Below are 15,957 nucleotides of genomic sequence, written 5' to 3' on the forward strand. Positions count from 1 at the left end.
CGCACTTGGGAGGCCGAGACAGGAGGATCGCGCAGGTTCGTAGTCAGCCGCGCTGGCTTAAAAGACCCTGTTTCCAAATAAATTTTAAAAAAAGGTCTGGGAGTGTAGCCCAAAGAGAGAAGGGCTTCCAGGAACCCCAGTACCACCAAATAAATAAATAAATAAATAAATAAATAAATAAATAAATAAATAAACAGTTCATTGCTTAATGTAATTTTAAAGTATTATATTGCTCTTTTTCAAAAAACCAGACATTTTATGCCATTGAAATGAGCTCTGTTACGCCAGGCATGGTGGCGCAGGCTTGTAATCCCAGCATTTGGGAGGCTGAGACTGGAAGATCGCGGTTCGCGGACAGCCTCAGCTACTTAGTGAGGCCCTCTGCAACTCAGTGAGACCCTGTTTCAAAATAGAGAATAGAAAATTGGGCTGGGTGTATAGCTCGGAGGTAGAATACTCCTGGGTTCCATCTCCAGACCTGCAAAAAAATAAAAGAAAGAAGTGAGCCCCACCTTGCTACTTGATTTTATTATTAAGTGAATAACAGTATTAAACTATCAGTGTTAAAAGTTAACTCCTGAAGTCCTTATTAGCAGAATCTGGCTAAATCAACACATCCGGGGGAAGCTGGAAAAGGATGAAAGCCGTGTTGCTAACATGGTGTGCTCCTCATTAGAGGGGGAGGTGCCAGCAGAGGCTGTGAGCGGGTTTCAGGACTCCTGTGACAGGAGATGGAGTGCAGAGACGATTTCAGCACGAAGCGATTCGGTAGTCTCTTCCTCTCTGAATACGGCATCACTTAATCTACTCTGAGATTTTATCTGTGTCAGTCAGTACTTTCCCGTCTGGGATATTTATTTCTGGTTTTCTCCTTTTATTGCTATCCTTTTTGAAGTTAAGAGAGTTCTAGAGAAAAGAGAGTTCTCTCCAAAAAATTAAGATACACATATTTAACCATGTAAATACTTCCTTTTTTGTTTTATCGCTCATTAATAGCTAAAACTTAAAATTTTTTCGCAAAATATGTATGACTCGTATTAAGCAGGCTTCTTTTGTGGAGAAATAAAGGGAGGTTCCCTTCCCCCATTATGTTTGATCCTAATTAGACATGGTTTTTTTTCTTTTTTCGTGTGTGTGAGTGTGTGTGTGTAGGTGTTCCGGGGATTAAACCCAGGGGCATTCTACCTCTGAGCTACACCCCCAGCCCTATCTTTTATTTTTATTTTATTTTGAATCAGGGTCTTGTTAGGTTGATGAGGGTCTCTCGACTTGCTGAGGCTGGCTTCGAACCCACGATCCTCCTGTCACAGCCTCCGAAGTACCGGGATTATAAGCATGCCATAACCAGCTTAGCCATGTTTTTGTCACAATTTATTCAATAAAGCTCAGCTTGTTGGTGATACTGTCCTATTGCTTTCTGCCCCCCACCTCTTTAATTTGTTGGAATCCCAAGAAAAAAGTCCATGATCGTTCTCAATCACACAGTTGTAAATTTGCACGTCAAGTTGCCAGTTTATGTTTCTCACCATTACTCCACCATGTGCTCAAGTGTGTGGAATTTATCTTTGTGGCCCACTCTTGGGTCAAGATTCATTTTTTTTTTTTTTTTTTTTTTGGTGGTACTGGGGTTCCTGGAAGCCCTTCTACCTCCGGGCTACAATCCCAGACCTATTTTATATTTTTGAAACAGGGTCTCTTACGCCAGCCGCGCTGGCTTCCAACCTGCGCGATCCTCCTGTCTCCGCCTCCCAAGCGCGGGGATTACAAGCGTGCGCTACCACGCCCGGCTGGGTCAAGCTCATTTAATAAGAGGAGATAAATGCTTTCTTGTTAACTTTCAGAAAAGTATATTACTTGAAATTCAGGAATGTTTCAGAGTAATTATTGTAACTTATATGAAAAAAATCTGTTTGTACTGGGTGTGATGGCCCACCCCTGTAACCCCAGGATTTGGGAGGCTGAGACAGGATGGTCACACATTCCAGGCCAGCCTTCGCAACTTAGATCTTCAGAAACTCAGACCCGGTTTCAAAATAAATAAATAAATAAAAAGAGCTGGGGTGTAGCTCAGGAGTAGAATGCCCCTGGGTTCAATCCCGTGTATAAATGAAGGATGAAGGGAAGGAGAGAGAAAAGAAGGAATTTTTTTCAACCTGTTAAGTGTGATAACCTTAGTAGGTAGGGAGTCCTGAGTGATTTCCGGGTTAGTTGTTGGTATTAGAGAACGCAATAGTCTCATTAAAACAGAACTTATGTTTTTGATTTATAGGAAAATTCATGAGTGTGAGGTCAGTGATATTTCCAAATAATTTTGATCACTAACAATGTGCTGGAAGGTAAATGTGTGCTATTAAGACAATGTGATCATAAAACATAATCACCTTTTACAAGTCCTTTAAGATGAATCTGTAGTTTATCTAGACTTCTGTTTAGTTTTCAGTGACAGTTTTATCTCGCCTAATTAAGTATCACAGAACATGCTTACTTTTCATATACTTTTTCACTGTATTTTTTTTTTCTTATTCCAGATTGAAAATATAAGTAAGCTGGCAGAAGTCTCCAAACACAATGTGCTGCAGCTAAGTGAGAAAATGGGGACTGTGAGAAACTACACTGAAGCTGAGGAGGAAAGAATAAATCTTTTCATCAAAAGAGTGAAAAACTTTTTGTTAGGTAATTTTTTAAAAATAAGGTTGCTTTTTGTTTCTTTTTTTAATGTACAAACATCATAACCAATTTCAAAGTATATTAGTTGAAAATGGCATGCCTAAATCCGAAAAACTATGTGCCCCTTAGTTCTAAATTTGTTAACAAAAATAATCTCCAAATATTAACTATGCCAAAGAAAATTATGGGTTTCTCATCAAGATTAATTTAGTAATAAATCCTAGAACTTAGTGAAAATCCCAAACAAATGAACTTGTTCTTTAAAGTTGCTTTCTTACTTTTTTTTTTTTTTGCAGTACTGGGGATGGGACCCAGGAGCATTCTTATTTGTTTTGAAACAGGGTCTCACTGAGTCACAAAGGGCTTCCGTAAGTAGCTGAGGCTGTCTGTGAACCCGGATTCTCATGTCTCAGCCTCCCAAGTGCTAGGATTACAAGCATTCGCCATCACCGCTACTTTCTTACTTTTTTAAAATGGGAATTCCAACACAATGACTATATTATCACATTTCCTAATGTCAGGATTTAGTAATTGTTTTTCGGTGTTTTTTTTCTTGTTGTTGTTGCTTTCTTTTTTTTTTTTTTTTCTTTTTTTCCTGACAGATGATAAGATCAAGACATGTCAAATTTTGGTTAGGCATCTAAAAATTGATTATAGCCAGGCATGGTGGCACATGCCTGTAATCCCAGTACATGGGAAGCTGAGACAGGAGAATCACGGGTTTAAGGACAGCTTCAGCAATATAGTGAGACTCTCAACAACCTAGTGAGAACTGTTTCAAAATAAGAAGTAAAAGGTGTCTGGGCTTTTAGCATGGAGGCAGAACGTCCCTGCCCCTGAGTTCAATCTCTAGTGCCAAAAATAAAAAAATTAAAAATGATTATTAACTATTTTGACTATTTTCCAAATTATTTGATTGTCCTCTATGACTGACCAAAGAAACGATTTCATTCAATATTCACTGTGCTGTGTTTTGGAAAAGTTTGTTCTAAACTCCAGAGAACTATCAGTTAAAGGTAAATAAAATGCTGCCACATGAAACTTATGGGGAGCCTTACGCTCAGCAAACAAGACAGTTTGGATACAATACCATATGGGATCAATCTTCGGCTTTCTTTTCCGTAACCACTTCCAAATTTCCATGTGAATTAATTAACAATCGGAGTGTCATTTAGAATCTCTGTAATCGCTCCATTAATCTGTTTAAGATTTAGAAGAGTTCTCCTTGGCCAAGTAGGTTTCTCTATCTCAGCATTTCTAGAGATTGTATTAACATCTTCTTAATCTGATCATAAAGATAAAAAGAAACAAGACAGGAATGACTTTTGACCAAAATGACTGTTAAAAATGAATGGGGAGCCAGGCGTTTGGCGCACACTTATAATCCCAGTACTTGGGAGGCTGAGACAGGAGGGTTGCAGTTCCCTGACAGCCTCAACTACTTAGTAAGGCTCTCTACAACTATATGAGACCCTGTTTCAAAAAATAAAAAATAAAAAATAGGCCTGAGGGTGTAGCTCAGAGGTATAATGTCCCTGGGTTCCATCTCCAGTACCACAAAACAAAAAACAAACAAAAAAGAATGGGGAGGCCACGCATGGTGGCCCACGCTTGCAATCCCAGTACTTGGGAGACTGAAACAGGAGGAACACAGATTCTCAGCCAGCCTCTGTAACTTGTGAGGCCCTGCACAACTTAGTGAGACCCTGTTTCAAAATAAGGAATAAAAAATAGGGCTGGGAGTATAGCTTGGTGTTAGTAGAATGCCCCTGGGTTCAATCCCCAGTTCTGAAAAAATAAAAAAATGGGAAGGGAGATCATTCTATTGGACATTATGTTTGTTCAAAAGCAAATTATCAATAAGTTAGTGAAAAGGATTGATATCGACCAGACAAAAAGCCTGGAACTGGTTATATTGAGGAGCACTTCAGCATTTTCTGTAGATACAAAGCAATTCGGGTACCAAGATGAAAACACATCAAAATTGCCTTAACTGGTTACAGGAAGATGATATAAAAAGGAGATGATGAGAGGGCAGGTTCTACTTAATCTACTTCCCACCTGATTCACTTGTCATAGAGCTTGCATTCTTATTGCTACTGAATAAATTTGTGATAAAAAGTTCACTTTAACGTGAGGAATTTAAAAAAATCTATGTCCAGATTATTAGATCTAAAGACATAAAGAACTATGCATAAGGAGAAATCTTTCTCTCTACAAGAAACTCCCTTCTGCTGAGGGTCCTAAGGCCCCTGGTGACCAGGAAGCTTTCCCATTCTGCAGTGTCCTTGCCAACACATTGCTTCTCTTCTTTCCAAAAATTATCATTACATGGGATGGACACATCCTACTGAGCTCTTCTTTGAAATCCAAATGCCTGACTAACAAAGCCATGTGTCACTTCTCCTGAAAGTTCCATATATAAAATTTTGGAATCTGTAATCTCATAATAAATCCCAATAAATATTTACTGAATGATGAAACTATTGAATTCAGTGTACTTTTCACCAGAACTCTATTTTAGTAAGAAAAGGCTATTCTTTTCTTAAAGATCTAACTCTGGTTCTGTTGAACGTATGGTTTTAATTTATTCACCAAAAAAATTTTCCTATCACATTGTTTCAAAATATTACAGAAGGTAAAATATTCCTTTTATATTAAACTAAATATCTAAGGTAAAAATGACTGCAAAAAAGGATATTTTGCATATTCAAATGTCATGTCACTCAAATGCTAGAAAACTTCTCTGGCTCCTGCTGTCCCCTGAACAAAGCCAAAGTGTCTTAACCCAGAACTTAAGACTTACCCACCTTTCAGACTCCCACTCTTTCTGTTTCCATAGGCCACTCTCCTGCTGAGAGCAGTCCCTGCACTGTTCCCTGGGCTAGTTCCATGCACCACCGTGAGCTTGGGCTTCACAGGCCCTCAGCTGAGGATGCCTCCTGCCTGCCAGGAGGACAGGTTAAACCACACCTTTGGTTTAACCTGCCTGCCCTTCTCCAAAGCCCAGAGTTACTGCCTGCTTGAGGTCCTTCATGGAATATTTTCTCCACAGCATTTGGCCTCATATTCTTTCTGTTTTGTAATCTATATTTGCATATAATGACTTCCAGTTCTGCTTTTGACCATAAACTTCTTTTTTTTGGTTTTTTGTTTTTTGTTTTTTGCAGTACCAGGGATGAAACCCAGGGGCATTCTACCTCCAAGCTATACCTCAACCCTATTTTTTAGTCTTTTTATTTTTTTATTATTATTATTATTATTTTTGAGGGTCTGGGGATGGACCCCAAGGGCATTTGACCTACGAGCTACACCCCTGCCCTGTTTTTTATTATTTTGAAACAGGGTCTCACTGAGTTGCAGAGGGCCTCACTAAGTAGCTGAGGCTGTCCGCGAACCGCGATCCTCCAGTCTCAGCCTCCCAAATGCTGGGATTACAAGCTTGCACCTCCATGCCCGGCTTTAGTCTTTTTATTTTTGAAACAGGGTCTTACTGAGTTGTGAAGGGCATTGCTAAGTAGCTGAGGCTGTCCACGCACCATGATCCTCTAGTCTCCCCCTCCTGAATGCTGGGATTGCAAGCATGTGCCACCATGCCCAGCATCATAAACTTCTTGAAGACAAGATGCCTGTCTAATCCATCTAACTTTCTCCGTGGGACCTAGCCTTGTGCCCTATGCATCATGGGTGGTCAGGAGGCATCTGGAGAGTGAGAGATACTTGATACCTCATTCTCCCTGTTCATCACCCACTTAGTTCTCCCCCATCCCCACTACCCAGTACTGAGAATTGAACCCAGGGGTATTCTACCTCTGAGCTATACCCTCAGCCATTTTTTATTTTTTATATTGAAATAGGATCTCACTAAATTACAGAAAGCCTCACTAAGTAGCTGAGGCTGGCCACGGCCTGCGATCCTCCTGTCTCAGCCTCCCCAGCACTGGGATTACAGATGTCACCACCACACCCAGTCCTACTTTATCTCAAAGTGAGCCACTTTGACTGTTTCTTTTTTTTTTTTTTTTTAACCTCCAAGCTACATCATCCCCAGCCCTATTTTTTATTCTTTATTTTGAAACAAGGTCTCACTAAGTTGTAGAGGACCTCACTAAGCAGTTGATGCTGTCTAAGAACCTGTGATTCTCCCATCTCAGTCTCTCAAGTACTGGGATTTCAAGCATGTACCACTATATCCAGCCAGTTTGACTTTTCTGGGAAGCAGGGCATAGATGTATTTAAAAGTTTCTTTACAAGATGTGATTTTTTTTTTTTTTTTTTTTTTTGTGTGTGTGTGTGTGTGTGTGTGGTACTGGGGTTCCTGGAAACCCTTCTACCTCCAGGCTACACTCCCAACACCTATTTTTTATATTTTTATTTGGAAACAGGGTCTCTTAAGCCAGCTAGGCTGGCTTCAAACGTGCATGATCCTCCTCTCTCTGCCTCCCAAACATGGGGATTACAAGCGTGCGCCACCACGCCCGACAAGATGTGATTCTTTTGGTATTCTACTCTGTATTGTCACATTCCCTCCTTAAAAGTAGGCCTTGAAGCAGTGGCATCAGGACTAGTTACCCAATTACATAGATGAGCAAAAGCTGTGTGCCTATTTATGGTCATGAGAGATCAGAATGGAGTTGTGTTGACTTCATACCCTGCCCCCATCCCATTCTGTGTTTAAATTTTAATGGCAGGCATCTAAACATTTTAACAGCTTTCTAATCTGCACTCAGAATAAGGAATGTTTGGGAGGGAGAACATTTTGCAGAATATACACAATGTTCCGGGTCTTTAGTTTTTCATTTTCCCAGCATGCACTCATTCAGGAAGTGCTTGGCATTTCCACTACTAGCAGCATTTCTCCCAGAGAGAAGGGAAGTTTGAAGGTAAAGAAGTATCTTTGGGACATATACAATCCAGTCCATGCGTTCTGGGGCAAGTGTACTCCATTTAGAGCTTGTTGCGGTTATATGTATAGTGTTTGCTTAGGGACTATGATGACTAAAACCCACCTTCTTATTTAAGAGGAAAACGTGCCTCCCAGAGACATAGAGAAGGTTGCAAACCATGTACTCGGCATCCAGCTCCCAACATCACCAAATCTAACTCACGAACTTGACAAAATACAGGAACTTCTGCAACTCTGTGAGGACTACCAAATAGAGGAGGGCAGGCTAAATAAAGCAGCAGGTGGAGTGCAAAAGCTTTTGGTGAGGGCCAAAGCCGCTGAGTAAGTATAGTATTAATATTCTCATCTTGTTCTAACAGCCCATCTGTTAAAAGGCCATTTAAAAAATGTTTGCTCAGGGAGCTATAAAGTGCAAATTAAATTGCCCTCTGAGAGTCCAATGTCCAGAGTGAGGCTCGGCTGGAGGGCGGGGCAGCCCGAAGGCATGTGCAGTGAGGCCTGCCTCTGCTTTCCGAAGACTCAAAATGCCTTTCCAGGGGTCTAAGACCTGTTATACCAGTCTGAGCCAGTAAAAGCCATATTATAATCGTGTGCTGATATTTTAACAGGTGATGAAATAGTTTGCCCTGTAAGTTTATTATAATAAGCAGCACTTTGAAAATCTAAATTCAAAAAGGCTACAGTAAAAATATATGATGATATAAAATAGAAGAAATGAACACTTGTGCCTCAGGAAGCATAGAGGAGTAAAATGACATAGAGTTAACTAACTCTTATCGTGCATGTGTGTATTTGTGTGTGTGTAGTACTGGGATTTAAACCCCGGGGGAATTCTACCTCTGAACTACACCCCTAGCCCTTTTTTATTATTTTGAAACAGAGTCTTACTAAGTTTCTGAGGCTGTCCTTGAACCTGCAATCCTCCTGTGCCAGCCTCCCGACTACAGGGATTACAGACATGTGCACCACGCTCAGCATTCTTGCCTTGTTCTGCTCTGTTGACTGAGCCAACCAAAAGGCAAAGGCAGGCATCATCTGGATGTTCCTCTGAGCGTGGGGTGCTGTGGATCTTGGCCTATCACCAGTCGGATGGTAACATGAACATCCAGCACCATTTTGAGATGCCCTGCAGAGCTGAAACCTGAACCACCCTCACCCTCTGATACAAATGAAATATCCCAGATGCATCTGCAAGCCCAACTCCTTCCAGTTTTAATACTTAAAACTCGGAAGACTAAGTAACTACAGTACAATCACACCACAATTAAAATGAAGTTGATGAAATATTTTTAATAGCATGCATATTCCAACAGCGTGATGATAATGCTGCTAAAAATTAGGCAACAGACTGTACATGAAGAGAAACTCAACCTTGTAAAGAAAAAAAAACTCTTGGACAAAATGCTCAAATATGCTGGTATCTTTAAAGGGGGTAGGATGACTGGTAAATTGATCTCTTCTCTGCATTAAATTTGTTACAAGGGGTAGTACATTGAAAAGCTAAAGGAACAAAGAATATAGAAAAAAATATATGTAGAAAATAAAAGACAACCCCAGTGCCCTGAGTATGTTATCAAAGTGAAGAAGTGAAGGGAGTTTATGTTGGTGGAGGAATGATTCCAGAAGTTTGGAAGGGGAAGAATGAGCGCTGGGAGTAGGAACAGTCACATGGACAGGGTATTTTTCAGTTCAGCTCATTCTGTTCTGGGCCCAAGTGTTTCTAATGATGCTTCTGCCAAGGTCTGTCTGATGTTTCACTCACTTGGTGCATTCTGTTCAAGGTAGTTTTGAGCTGCGTATCTAGTGGGTGCTGACTTGAGGTGAGCCCCTTTCTGTAAAACAGTATCAGTTGGAATGCTTGTGATTTTAACCTTTGACTGGGCCCCTGAGCGGCTGGAATGTCAGTAAAGCTTAAATAACCCTGAATAAACACAGCCTGAAACACAGGGCCTTTGGTCCTCTTTTGCTCTCTGTGGGGCCTCTTGACTCTCCTGCCTCCACTCCAGAAAGGATTAGAGAGTACAACACACACCAGAAATCAGAGCTGGAATTGACTGAGGAAAGCTCTGTGCAAAGAAAATCGGTATCTGGTGCAATCTGTATCTGCTAGATATGCATGTGAGTGTGTGTGTGTGTGTGTGTGTGTGTGTGTGTGTGTGTGTGTGTGTTGGTACTGGCACTTAAACATACCTATTTATCAAAATGACTTCAGTACTTTGCCTGGCTTAAAAGGAATTTAAATTGACCTCATAAATAATTCAGTGAAGGTTTTGATTGAGCTGAGTGAACTCTCAAGGTGAAATAAATAAATAATTGCATATTGTATATTTATCTAATCTGATATGTTAATGTCTTACCTTAGGAAAGCAGCAGATGCCCTGTTAAACCTTAACAAAACATTGAACAAGTTTCAACAAGCTCAAAGCACTCAAGGACAGGCCAGCTCTACCATCACACGGCTGACTGCAGAGATAATAAAAATAAAAGTGGGCGCACAGCAGGTATTTCTCTAGCTTTTTGAAACTAACCTGAAATAAATGATGAGTGGAAACAGCATGGTAGGTTTTTGTTTTGTTTTGTTTTTAAAAAGAGTCTCACTGATGCCGGGCCTGGTGGTGCTTGCTTGTAATCCCCGCTCTTGGGAGGATGAGACAGGAGGATGGCGCAGGTTCGAAGCCAGCCTCAGCTACTTAGTGAGGCTCTCAGCTACTTAGTGAGGCTCTCAGCAACTTAGTGAGACCCTGTTTCCAAATAAAGTATAAAATAGGAGCTGGGCCTGGTGGCGCACACTTGTAATCCCCGCGCTTGGGAGGTGGAGACAGGATGATCGCACAGGTTCGAAGACAGCCATGCTGGCTTAAGAGACCCTGTTTCCAAATAAAAAGTATAAAATAGGTCTGGGAGTGTAGCCTGGAGGTAGAAGGGTTTTCAGGAACCCCAGTAGCACCAAAAAATAAAAATAAATAAAATAAATTTAAAAAATATAAAATAGGTCTAGGAGTATAGCCCGGAGGTAGAAAGCCCCTGGGTTCTACCCCCAGTGACACCAAAAAAAAAAAAAAGAGTCTCACTGATGCCAGGCATGGTAGCACACGCTTGTAATCCCAGTGCTTGGGAGGAAGATCACACAGGTTCAAAGCCAGCCTCAGCTATTTAGTGAGGCTCTCAGCAATGTAGTAAGACCATTTGTAAATATAGTATAAAATAGGTCTGGGAGTATAGCTCAGAGGTAGAAAGCCACTGGATCCCATCTCCAGTACCACAAAAAAAATAAAATAAAAATAAAAAGAGTCTCACTAAGTTGCTGAAGATCTTCGCTGGCCTCCATCCTCCTGTCTCAGCTTCCCAAGCGCTAGGATTACAGGCATGTGCCACCACGCCAAGCCATATGGAGGGCGATGTTACACTTTTCTTCTCTGATGGGATTATTGTGATGATAAATTATGATTTGGGTGGGAATGAGCATTTAATGTTCTACATTAATATTAATAGTATTATTTTATTAATGTAGCCAAGATTGTGCATCTAACTAATATTCTACATAGCCCTCCCAACCATCATTTCATTTAGGTATGAACTGTTCTGGGGAATGAGGCAGGTGCTATCACAACTCATAAATAAGGAGACTAAGACTCAGGAGGTTATGGGACCGTCTCTGGTCACACACACAGCAGATTCACAGTAGATTTGAAGCCAGAGCTCATCGTGGAAAGGAGTGTCCTTGCAAGAGCTCGCAAACCAAAGGAATGAAGGGTTCATTATTGTGCGAGGCTTTTGTAACTAACTTATATGAACTTCCTTCGGAGCCTTCTAAAACAACAACAAATCGTTTAAAAAAAAGCATGCTCAGGGTGGCACCTGTAATCCAGCTACTCAGGAGGCCGAGACAGGATAAATGCAAATTTAAGGCCAGCCTGGGTGATTTAATGAGATACTGTCTCAAAAAAATTTTTTTTGAAATTTATTTTATTGCAGCATTTTGATAACAATGACCTTGAGTCATTAAAGGTTGTATGATGGCATACTGAACTGAGGCATATTTTAGCTAAGGTTTTTTTTTTTTTTTTTTTTTTTGCGGGTCTGGGGTAGAACCCAAGGGGATTCGACCTCTGAGCTACACCTCCTGCCCTATTTTTTTTTTTTATTCTTTATTTTGAAACCGGGTCTCACTGAGTTGCAGAGGGCCTCACTAAGTAGCTGAGGCTATCCGCGAACCGCGATCCCCCAGTCTCAGCCTCCCAAATGCTGGGATTACAAGCATGCGCCACCACACCCGGCTGCAAAATTTTTAAAAGAAAGAAAAAAGTGAATATGACTGTGACTGTAGCTCAGTGCTAGAGCACCACTGGGTTCTATCTCCAATACCCCCAAATAAATAAGTAAGTAAATAAATAAGCATGTTCCACAGAGTCTGGTGGAGCAAGGCCATAGTTGGCCCCATTGATAGTAGCAGGAGGAAGCTCAGAGCCTGCAGGACAGAACAGGACCGAGTCCCATGGTATGGAGGCTCTTCCTGCAGGAGTCTAATCTGTGTCAGATCCCCTTCCCTCCTTAGTCTATTCTTCAGTTGTGGTGGGTGAGGGGTGTTGGTTTGGTTTTTTGTTTTGTTTTTGTTTTTGTGGTTTGGGGTACTTGAGATTGAACCCAAAGGTACCAATACCTCCAAGCAACACCTCCTGCCCTATTTTATCTTGAAACAGCATCTTGCCACCTTCCCAAGGCTGGCCTTGAGTCTGCGATCCTCTTGTGTCAGCCTCCCAAATAATGGAATTGCAGGCATGTGTCACCATGCCCAGCTTCCAGCTACATTTTATAAACCTCCCAACATGCGTTTTGGGGGGAGAAAAGTGGAAAGAAACAAACAGGGAGTAGTGTACCAAGAAATAAAATGGTTAGATGGGCAGAGGCTGTGTACATAGGGTAGCAAAAAGGGGGGCCCCAGAGTTGTCCCCTTCTAGGCACGTCCTCCAGAACAGGAGTTGGTGACAGTCATGGGCGGGCTGTGTGTGGTGGCTTTTGCAGTATGAGAACACAGTTGAATAGTTGCAATAGAGACTGTATAGAACACTAAGTGTGAGACATTTACCATCAGTCCCTTGCAGAACAAGTGTGTAGAGTCCTCTAGAAAAGGTCTCGTGTGTGTCCAAGGGCACAGGAAGGGATTTCCATATCTAAAAATACAGTAGACCAACACTCTAAAGAGCCCTCTTAGTAGAAAAAGAACAAAAGATGTTAGATGGAATATTTACTTTTTTTTTTTTGGTGGTGGTACTGGGAGTGGAACCCAGAAGCTTTTTCTACTTCCGGGCTATAATCCCAGACCCACTTATATTTTATTTTGGAACCAGGGTCTCACTAAGTTGCTGAGAGCCTCACTAAGTAGCTGAGGCTGGCTTCGAACCTGTGCGATACTCCTGTCTCAGCCTCCCAAGCGCGGGGATTACAAGAGTGCGTTACGATTTTTTAATGCATAGCGGAGTTAGTAAATTCTGAGGGACAGGTAAATATGAATCCAGAGAGCTAACGGAGCTCCCCCAGACAGCGGGTACAGTTGGTCCCTGGTGTGTGTTGCAGCCTTTGGGTTTGAAGGTTGATGGTTGTTGTGTATAACAGACAGAAAACATCCCGGTGCGAGGAGGAAGCAAGACCCTACACAGAGCAGTGACCCCAGTAGACAAAACCCTGGGTGAAATTAATATTTCACAGTAAACTCTCACATACATGTACACACACCAGTCAATAAGGAAACTTGCTTCTGGGTAGGAGGTTAGTCTCCCCTAAGAACTGCTAACCACAGGCTAGCTGTCATATAAGTTAGGGCTAGAATTTAAACTACACAGAACCCAAGCTAATAATGTCATTTAAAGTTGTGCACAAGCCGGGCGCGGTGGCGCACGCTTGTAATCCCAGCATTCGGGAGGCTGAGACCGGAGAATCACGGTTCTCGGACAGCCTCAGCTACCTAGTGAGGCCTTCCACAACTTAGTGAGACCCTGTTTCAAAAAATAAAAAGAATAAAAAATAGGGACGGGGGTGTAGCTCGGAGGTCAAATGCCTCTGGGTTCCATCCCCAGACCCGCAAAAATAAATAAATAAATAAATAAATAAATAAATAAATAAATAAAATAAATAAAGTTGTGCACTGCTGTGTTGGTGGTATTCCATATGCCCAAGAGTGGCGAACAAGATCTCCTCTGAAAGAAAGACCTTAAAATCTAGCTGCCAAGAATTCTCCTCAAACACACAAAGAGACAAATTGCTTTAAACAAGAGTCATCAGAAACAACAAACAGAATCTGAATGCAAGGGACTCTGGATTCCACCACTATTAGATATAAGATGCAAAATAAGAATGTTTATTATGTTTAAGAAAATCTGGGGGAATAAAGTATAATCAACGAACAAAAGAAAGCCAGTGAGATTTGGAAAGTAATTAAATAGGACTTCTAGATATGACAAATACAATCATTGATATAAGAAATAAGTATAAAATGTTCATTATTGTTTGTAAGGAGAAAAAAGTAGATCCACCTATAACTGCTGGAGAATAAAATATGTTTTTATACATTCAGATAATGGAATGCTTTATATTGGTAAAAAAAAATGAACTAGAGATAGATGGGTTAATTTGGGTGACCTGAATAAGCATAATATTGAATTTAAAAATCAAGTTGCAGAAATATACAGTATGGCCGGGCGTGGTGGCGCACGCTTGTAATCCCCGCACTTGGGAGGCTGAGACAGGAGGATCGCGCAAGTTCGAAGCCAGCCTCAGCTACTAAGTGAGGCTCTCAGCAACTTAGTGAGACCCTGTTTCCAAATAAAATATAAAATAGGTCTGGGAGTAGAAAGGGGGTAGAAAGCCCCTGGGTTCCACCCCCAGTACCACCAAAAAAGAAAGAAAGAAAGAAAGAAAGAAAGAAAGAAAGAAAGAAAGAAAGAAAGAAAGACATATACAGTATGACATATTTGCATAAGGTGAAGAAAGTAATGCCATATAGTATTAGGAATACGGAATAGGATGTGGTATAAGGCTTACAGGAATACATGGAATGACAGCGATTAGGTTCAGGACAGAAGCTGCCTTTGTGGTTCAAGAGAGGAGATCAGGTGGGAGTGAGACACCCCCGAGGGCTTTGGCTCATTGTCAGAGCTTGATCCCTGACCTGGCTGGTGAACATGTGGATATTTTTCATATTTCTTTTTAACACTGTATATCTGCAGTGTTTTATTGTAACTTCGTGGGAAGGGTACTGGGGACTGAACCCAGAGGCATTCTACTTCCGATGTCCATCCCCCAGACCTTTTTATTTTATATTTTGAGACAGGATCTCCCTAAGTTGCTGAAGCTGGCCTCGAACCTGTGTTCCTCCTGTCTCTGCCTCCCAAATAGTAGGAGTACAGGTGTCTGCCACCAGCATTTTTTAAAGAGCTAAAATAGCATTTATTTTCTTGTTTGTTTAATAAAGAAACGTGTCCTTTCTGATCTTTAAATAAAAAACAGGCTGAAAATCAAGGCAAGGAGATGAAGAAGCAACTGGATTTAGCAAAGCCACCATCAGAGTGGGTGGACGGACTCTCCGTGCTCCGGACCAAGTGGCAAAGGAACCGAGACCAAGCTGGCAGGGTGAAGGCGCAGGCTGAGTCGGCCCGTCGCCATGCAGGGAGCGCCAAGAAGGTCATTACTGTAACCACTGCCACCAGGAGCAACAAACCTGCTCTTTTGAAGGCTAATCCTCGAATCCCAGATTTCGGTGCCATTTCTCAGCATTTCCTGGAGTGTTTATCAGGCTCACTGGGATGCATCTGTAGGGATCCTGATACACAAAGCTTCTTGCGCAGTAGACAGCTGACCCCATGGAAGGCAGAAATCCCTGCATTGTGCTGGAGCGTTTCCTCCCCCAGCGACCCCTCCCGGCATTCTTAGTGAGGGCCTCATCAGATAGTCCACAAATCAGACTTTCACAGTTTTAGGCTGTTTATATTGTATGTATTTGCCCTCTCCTCTAATTCAACCCCTTAACATATAAAGAAAACAGTAAGTGAAAGTCACCACCAAAGAGAAGAGATCAAGTGACAACCATTGGCGTGAGTTAATTAAACAGTGAGGAAAGTGACCTATTCATTTAGGTTGCTGAAAGAACCTATCAGCTCCTCTTCTTAGCAGGAACTCTGGTTAGTTGCATTAATATAGCCGCTTAAAAGAAAAATGTTAGTGCTTTTACAATTGGTCTATTCTCTTGCTTTTAATTATAATGCACTGGGTAAAATGTCCAGTAACTTGGGAGTTGAGAATATTCCCTGCAGAGCTGGAGATGCAGCTTAGTGGTAGAGTTTCTGCTTAGTATGTGCAGGGTCATTTTTTGTTGGTTGGTTTGTTGGTTG

The 15,957-nt window shown here is 41.5% G+C and overlaps 1 protein-coding gene across 1 annotated transcript in view; it reads left to right on the forward strand.

Moving 5' to 3' along the window:
* LAMB4 (laminin subunit beta 4) overlaps positions 1-15,957 on the forward strand; it is a gene marked incomplete at both ends in the record, with an annotated part of 110,537 nt that overhangs the window by 89,531 nt on the left and 5,049 nt on the right. The window contains 4 exons of the mRNA XM_080701699.1: positions 2,529-2,673; positions 7,690-7,894; positions 9,936-10,074; positions 15,077-15,250. Of these exons, the coding sequence (XP_080557825.1) occupies positions 2,529-2,673; positions 7,690-7,894; positions 9,936-10,074; positions 15,077-15,250 (663 nt within the window). The remainder of the gene's footprint in view (positions 1-2,528; positions 2,674-7,689; positions 7,895-9,935; positions 10,075-15,076; positions 15,251-15,957) is intronic.

This window comes from Muscardinus avellanarius (genome assembly GCF_963383645.1).
Source record: "Muscardinus avellanarius genome assembly, chromosome: 9".
In the NCBI taxonomy this organism is placed as follows: domain Eukaryota; kingdom Metazoa; phylum Chordata; class Mammalia; order Rodentia; family Gliridae; genus Muscardinus; species Muscardinus avellanarius.